The following is an 8,229-nucleotide window of genomic DNA, read 5'->3' on the forward strand; positions in this document are numbered from 1 at the left end:
GTGTGTGTGTGTGTGTGTGTGTGTGTGTGTATAATATATAGATGGGTGCAACCTGTATCTGTTGTCTGACTCACTCTGAAAGGCACACCAGAAAAGCACCGTCAGCACACTTCAACGTCTTTTGTGTGTGTGTGTGTGTGTGTGTGTGTGTGTGTGTGTGTGTGTGTGTGTGTACTGCATTCACACATAAACTACACACAGAGGATAATGAACCCACAGGATAATTCAAATATAAACATTTTATTTCCTACTCATTCTCGTAAAATTGCTCCTATGGAACACAAACTGTTGTGCCACTTTCAATCTACAGTTAAAACTATAAATAAAAGACCTGAGTACAGCACATGTGTTAATAGAATATGTACAAGTCCTTTTTCAAAGGTTTTAGCACCGGCAAATGTCTTTTAGTATTGCTATCAATAGTTCTGTCTGAGAAAATGACCTTTATGAAGTCATAGTGACACCTTTATCTTGGATGATTCATCCTATCACCGAAACACTACAATGGGTGTCTTCAGAAAGCAGCCTCATGTGGATGTTTGGTGCAATTTATCCAAGAGAAATTTCCACTCCCTTAACCTAAAAGCAGGCTCATTTCTCAACTATTACTCGTACCCAACAATTTTATGCATCGAGCCAGTTGTTTTGCTTTCTTTCAGTCACTGGATTGTTGCCCCCCATGCCAAAACTGGCAAGACCATGTAGGCTGACTGTGAAAGCAGCTTATTGCCATCCACATTTACTTTTCTGGTTTGACGGTGACCTTCAGGGCGCAAAGGAGGAAGTCAGGTGAAGTAGTATAAAGGGTGACAAGCTGTCTGTGCCCGTGTGAAAGCAAAAGGCAGTGACGAGTTACTTTGACCTCCTAAGGTAGTGAAGTAACATCGCGTTAGTCGTTACTATAAGTCGAACCACAATGGTTTCCTCAACATAACCAAGTAGTTTTGTTGCCTAAACCTGACAACGAATGTCCGGTACGCCTGTCACTGGTCTGCTGCAACGCTGATGTTGTTTTGGGAGCGCTGATTTGGCGGTCAGTGGCGATCAACCTATTCAGCCGTTTGGGTGTGGGATATGTTGAAACTGCTGTAGACATTGCCGACATTATGTTGTTGTTTTTTGACATACAGTCATAGCAATGTTGACAGAACGGCACACAAGTCCTCAAATTCACATCGGTGACAGTTTTGTGTTTTGGGATCCAACTCTTTTTAGCAGATGCCCATGTGGTCCTCTTTGATAAATCTGACTTCAGTACGTTTTTTTTTATGTTCACACTGATAAGAGGGCATTAGCGCTGTGTCGGTGGGAGACAAGACATTTTCAAAAGGGACAGAAAAAAAAGCCTTTCGACAAACAGAAAACATCAGGATGCAAACATTGTTCAGAAAGCACTTTGTGAGTGGCAGGTAAAATGTACATGTAAATCCTCCACTGGATCCTGCATGATAATGTCACCCAGTGTGAGTGGGAAGAGAGAATATATTCAGTTTGTAAATTTAACACAACACTCTCTCAGGGGTCATTTCAGTGTCCCTCTGCAGTTTAGCTTCTTTGCCAGCTGATACAGATGTTTTTATTTGAAAAAGTTATCAGCCTTTCAGTGGATTTCACCTTTAACATGGCGTCTGAGAACAGCTGCAATAAACAGTCCTTAAGTTCCCCATGCTGGTGTGGCGGGCTTTAATTTACTGCAAAATCTGGAGGAATCTCAGTAGTATTCAGTTTTGTCGAGTGTAAAAGCTGTCAGAGGCCCTTTCCTGGGGAACATTTCAATTGAAAGACTGAATCAGTTCAGTTTGTAGTATAAATATGGTCATATTTAAAATATTAAATACACAAAGTATTATCCGTGAAATCAGTGATTTCAAATCAAATGTGTCAGTGTCGGGTCTCAGCCCTGAAAGCAAGCCACATCTGACACCCTTATCTCCATCTTAACCTCTGTGTTAACTTAGATGAGGCTGAAGGAGGAATGAGGCCAGCGCTTTTCTGTCCACATTTACTGTGGGAAAAAAAAAAGCCTCCTTTGCGTTACGTGTGTCAGGCCCTGACTCATGTCTGACGATCAGTGTCAGGTGTTTCTGGTCACAACAGCGCTCCAAATCATCCTAAAAATACCCCTGGTTGTCTGAGCGGAGGGGTCCAGTCAAACTGCTGTGCGCAGAGCGTGTTTCAGCGTCAGTAGACGGCGCCCATACTCTGTGTGGCAGACGGGGCTGTTGATGGCGCGTGGCCCGACTGTTGCAGGCCTAAATGTGCACCCTGCTGCTGGTACCAGTTCTGATGTGTGTAATCTCCCATGCAAGTGGGCGAGGAATCAACTGGGGGCTGATAGGGACCCTGCCCCCTGCTGGTAGGATCCATCACAGCAGCAGTCTTGATGCTGCTGCTGCTGCTGCCGTTTGTGTTGTTGCCGGTGCTGCTGTTGTTGTTGTTGTTGTTGTTGCTGTTGTTGTTTTCCCACACAGCTGGGGATGGAGGAGAGTTGCAGGCCATGGAATCGCTGGCGTCTGGACTGTGCTCAAGAGGAATATCACCGAGCGGAAACTCTCCATTCTTGTAGAGCTTCTTGAACTTGGAGCGACGGTTCTGGAACCAAATTTTGACCTGGAGGGAAGAGCAGCGGTTGTTGAGGCAACTTGGAGAAATCAAATAAGTGAATAAAAAAAAAAAAAATGTATGCAATTTTTGCACCGCCAATGTTCATGCTTGTTTTAGCAAAATATTTGGCCCATTTGAAAACAGCTGTCTGCCGAGGCTGGAAAATGGTCAAAGTGAACAAAAACAGTTAAGTTAGGGGCCATAAGACCAAAACAATCAGCATAAAGAAGCTCAAACACTCTGCAGCGCTGTGGGGAACTGCTTATTTCTCTGTGTATGTGAAAAGTTGCACAATTGTTCAATTTTACTTACTAATATAAACAACTGATTTGAGCTACTTTAAAATCGCCCAAGCTTTTTTTGTAGCAATTGAGCAGAGCTTATTTTTTGCCTGTTTTAGCTCATTACAGCAGGCAGCTGCAAGCTGTGGGGAAAAAATCCCACTGTACACTACATCCACAGTACAACTGCTGACAATCCTAGTCGCAACTAGCTGGTGGACGTAGTGGAGTCTTTAGTAGCTAAAGATATGTTTCTCCGAAAATGGTGGAGACCAAAAACAGAGCTAAAAGAGAGTTCAAATGGGAATTGCGTTCATCAAACAATTCCCTGGTCTGAGCTATTCCTCAAAAATATAACGTCTTAACAGATGCTGTTAAAACTAAACAAAAATACATTAAATAAATAGGACAAAATGTTATATTAAGTATGTGTACTAGTAATAAACAAGGCAACCAGTAAGTAGTACTTCCACAGCACATGACAAAACTATAATTGCCCGGAAGAGCTAATGTCACAGATTATTTGCGACTCCTTTAAATGCATCATTATGTCACTATGAGAGCTATTGTAATGCTGTCATTTGTATAAACAACATTAATCCATGAGGACATGCTAATCACTTGGTCCCAGATGCAGTGGATCTTGCACATGCCTTTGTTTTCTTAAAGGTTTTGCGTGTAAACCCTGCATTGTACTGAACAATGATTTACAGCAGCTGTGATAAAACAGCCCGTGCCACAAGTGTTGTCTTTTATCACTCGAGCGAAGATAATTCATATCGCCGTAAATCATTACGGCAGGACGGGTATGACTGCTTGAAACAGACTGGCGCGGCAGTAAAAACTCGCAGGGCTGCCTGTGATCACCACTGTTCTGTATCTCCATTGTGTTGTATTATATCTACGGTATTCTGTTTCACTCTTATTTTATTACAAGTTATCCTGGTAGCATAGTATGGTGTCGGGTGCTATTGTATATGTAAGTATATTCCCAAAAATAGATGAATTAATTTAAACAGCTTCAGAGCTTTTCACTTCCTCCTCAACCTCTTCATACCTGTCTTGTAATCCCAGTTCAGGTTCCTTCTCAGAGATTCTTACATTTCCGCTGCATTCACATTTAATCTTGCTGAAACTACTGCTCTCATCTCCTTAGACGTCAACTGACATTTCAACTCATTTTCTCTATTTCACTCTCTTTCCCGAGAAGCTCCAGTCTCATCATCTTAAAATGTCAACTGGCCGGGAATCCTCGTTTTCAAACTGTTTCCTGCTTCAGCTTCAAATTCCAAACTTTGATCGCATTCGTTGGTGACAAATCCAGCTGACATTTCAAATGGTGTTTTAAATGCCAGTTCAGTCCCGACAAGCTGATAACTCAACGACCACCAGGGGTTGAACTTGAACTTCAAACATCAGATGCTTTTAGCTGCCCCCTTTTACTACTTCAAGCTTCAACTGCTCTAAACTCCCATTCAGCTTCACGTGCATGAAGTAAACATCATGAGCTAAAATCAGTGTTTGCGCCTGTGATTTTAGAGAGAGCTCACTCAAATTTCTTTCAGAAAAACACAACTTTGTCTTGTTTCTACCGTACTGTATCATACTTCGATCGTGGTGTTGATCTGGCCTCACCTGTGTCTGCGTGAGGCCCAGCTGTGCGGCCAGCTCGGCCCGCTCCGGCAGGGCCAGGTACTGTGCCGACTGGAATCTCCTCTGCAGGACTGCCAGCTGGTAGCTGGAGTAGATGGTCCGGGGCTTGCGCACCTTCTTGGGCTTCCCGTTGACCATCCGAACCTCCATGTCTGGTTCCTCTTTCACTGCGGGCGGGAAGAGTAAAAAGACATGTAATATTCCTGCGGGGACTTTTAGTCAGAAAGTCTTCTTGTTCACTGCGTTTAGAAAATGTAACCCATGTGAGACTGTTTCACACAAGTCTTCTCCTTGTGTGAAGTTAACTTGTTTCAGGTCTCCACAGGGCAGTCTGTGCAGAGAGGTTGTAGCACAAAAATAGCCACCGCCGCTACAACCCCGAAATTTCAAAGAAATTCCGCCAGGACTCTTAACTTATAATTTTGGTCTGAGTGTCTCCCACAGCCGGGGAGGGAGACAGAGATTTATAGGTGCTTTTCATGTTGCCTTGAGGCTCAGTTGTATACATCAATCCCCGTTTGTGCTGTTGTTTTTCCTTCTCTCAGATATACAATCAACCTTAGTGAGACACATTTGTTGAACACATGCAGTATATTACTCATTATCTCTGAATGGGGAACAAAACATTGACAAAAGTGTTTTAACCACAGGGTTTGAATGCAAATTGCATTGGGAGAGTAATCCAGTTACAAATTGTGTGTAATATATTTCGTGTATGTTTCTGATTATAATCATTGTACACATTTAACTCAAGATATTTTAAAAAATATAATCAAAGCTTAAAACGTTAAAATAAACGCAAGTTGTTTGCCATTATTTATATTTTCTTACTAATGAACATATATTTATTTCAAAAGAGACCTTATGGTCTCGAACTGCAACAGTTTATATCACCGTGAAAGACACTGATGTAGTTTTTTTTCTCTGGATGTTAGCAGCCTAGCAGGGAGTTTACACTACACAATTAAACAGTGTATGTTTTAAAGGCTGATTTCTGTGTTTTTAGGACTCAGTATATTTTGAAATGGGCCTTTTTTTTCTGAATCAAAAGGAATAAAGGAATCCATACCCCAAGATTTCATTTTGGGGTTAGGCACTGAAGCAGTATTTTTAAACCTTTTATGTCGGGACTCCAGAGTGTAGGATCATTTTAGCAACTGATTAAATAAAATGAAAAAATATTATAAGAAAAATTATTTTAAGAAAAAAAATATAAGACCTTTATTCGTCGTGTCGGGTCAAGATTTTCAGAGAGCGGGACTTTATTCAAGACCTCAGAGTTGGTACAGCTTCTCTGGCTACGTTCTGGTGCCATTCGTCCCTTTAGTTCATTTGGGTATCTATGTATCATGTGTTTTATTGCTATCAATTGGGATTTTGTATTTATATTTGAATTCATTTCCCCCTTTATTTGTGTATTCACTTATTTATTAGCCTGGGCGTGGCCGCGGGCCTTGCATGATAAGGAGCCGTCCTTCGTTGGATGACTCAAAGGCCAAGGCTGACTGACATGTCGTGACACCTGAAGTGCGTGGCTGTGGGCCAAAGTCCCCTGGGGCCATTTCCAGGAGTCAACTCCCAACTGGAATGTCAAAGACAGAACACCAGTCTGTCGAGTTTGTTTTCCCTCTGTAGTCGCACACAGACGCCAACCAAACCCGAAAAAGGAGCCAAAGGAGAGCAGTGTTTAAACACAGTCTGGCTGTAGGGTAACTTAAAATGAAGTTAAAGAGACAAAATGATGTTTGCTGCTCCAAATGTTCTCTTTTAGGTTATTGTGATGTCGCCGTAGGATCTGTGCGCTGAGTTTAGAGTTCCATTATGGCACAACTCTAATACCTTATGATGTCACCAGCAGGAAGTTATTCTCCAATATTTTGACCTTGTTGTACACAGTACTGTGTGATTAGTTTATTTAGGTTTGCGGTGACGTGTGAACCGGTTTCATGTTAATAAATTAGTTCTTCATTCCTGACACAGTTAGAAAGACGTCGTGGCTTCCATCCAGAAGCTTTGAGGGTGATCTCCATTTCCCTGTCAGAGAGAAAATCTGAAAGTATTTCAGGGACATGCCATTACAGTGAATAGCGATGGTGGAAAAAGATGAAACACAAAACAACTAGATGAGTTTTCCTCGAAAGACGTTTTTCTCCAATCTTGCTATTCTCCAGGCTGAAATGATCTCTTGCCCCCCCAAATCAACCCCCCATAGAATCCCCTCTCTCCCTTAAAGCTTTACAGTTTGAGAAGTAACAAGTCATTCACCTTGAATACTGGCATATTTACATTTGAAAATATAGATACATGGCAGAAAATGCTGCACCTGCAGCTCGATTTTGACATGGGCTGATACTTTTTGTATGAATATGACTCTGACAGCTGAAAAGCTGATATTGTTTGTATCTCTGACAAACACAGTAAATATTTTTTCAACTTGAAACCACATACACACACACACACACACAACAGTTTATGTGTGTGTGAGGTGGACAGCAGTGAGAGTCTCAGTCTCCACTGAAGTGCGCTGTATAATTCTGACTCCTCGCAAATCAGCTCCTTACGACTGAGATCTGCAGGTTCGAAATTGAGAGAGCGTCTCCCAAACGCTCCGAGGATATCATAAAGGGCGATATAAGAGAGTTTAGGAGGCGGTGGAGAAGCCGTGAATAAAAAAATAGCTTGATTATCGCCGTGCGTAAAACTCTTGCGCAATTATCGGGTTTATCTGGCGAGACGTGAGCGCTTGCCATCCACCAGCCTCAGGTGGTCAGTGTGGCTTTTTTCCTGGACAAAGGTGGAGGTGATGGTGTCTGGGAGAGGTTCGTGCCTCAACATGTGACCAGTCATCAGTCAGGTGTGCCATGTAAGACATATGTTGTGGGGTTTTAACTCACCGCTGTCCTGCAGCGTTGACTGGACCTCCCTGCTGAACGCGCCGTGCTCTCTGTAAGCTGCGTGCGGGTACGGGTACTCCGCTTTCCCGACGGGGTAGGCGCCGCCTGGACCCATCCCGTTCAAGTTATAGTGGTGGTACGCGTACGGGTTCATGTGTTGAGCTGAGTACGGCTGCTGCGCCGGGTAGAAATCCTGCGATCCGTGGAGCGCGCCCTGACCGCTGTAGAAGCCCATGTCCGTGGATGAGGACTCCGGCAGTGTCGGGGAGTCCTTGGTGGCCGAGATGGAGCTCCCGACCACGGGGAGGGAAGGTTTCTTCTCCTCGAAGATAGGTGAGGACTGTCCGTTCATTCTCAGGCTTGACACTGTGTCGCAGCAGCGTTGAGAAGAAGTCCTCGCAGTCTGGAGCTGGCGTTCCCAAACTCCCTTGACGCAGCAGCAGCCGGGCTGTCCACCGTGGCGGCGCCCAACCCAACTAGAGCTCGTAATTACAGGGCGCGCCGAGCTGAGCCAAGCCGGGCAGGACAGAGGGGAGTGGATGTCTCCTTCTCATTGGCTCGCCCGCTCGCTCCCTGCCTCTGCCCCGCGGCCAAGACAGCGCTGACTGTCGCCTGTCTGGCTCCCTTCTTCTCCCCACAGAAACCTCCAGTAAGCCTCTCCTCGGGCCCGCAGCAGAGCGCATAAACAGTTGGCAAGCCCTGTAAAGTCCTCTAACTAACATTTACCTCGACATGTCCCGGAGACTTAACAGCGCCCGAGATCCTCAGCAGAGCAGATGAAGATTTACCGACCCAAC

General features: G+C 44.1%; 1 protein-coding gene across 1 annotated transcript; it reads right to left on the reverse strand.

Annotated features, from left to right (window-relative positions):
* Positions 1–224: 224 nt before the first annotated feature.
* Positions 225–7,972, reverse strand: LOC115574899 (homeobox protein Dlx3b-like). Its single transcript, XM_030406558.1, has 3 exons — positions 7,433–7,972; positions 4,521–4,705; positions 225–2,610 (listed from the first exon to the last, which is right to left on the reverse strand). The coding sequence occupies exons 1-3, from the start codon at positions 7,782–7,784 to the stop codon at positions 2,182–2,184; spliced, it is 966 nt and encodes a 321-aa protein (XP_030262418.1). The 5' UTR covers positions 7,785–7,972; the 3' UTR covers positions 225–2,181.
* Positions 7,973–8,229: the final 257 nt, after the last annotated feature.

The sequence above is a fragment of the Sparus aurata genome, chromosome 23 (genome assembly GCF_900880675.1).
Source record: "Sparus aurata chromosome 23, fSpaAur1.1, whole genome shotgun sequence".
Lineage (NCBI taxonomy): Eukaryota > Metazoa > Chordata > Actinopteri > Spariformes > Sparidae > Sparus > Sparus aurata.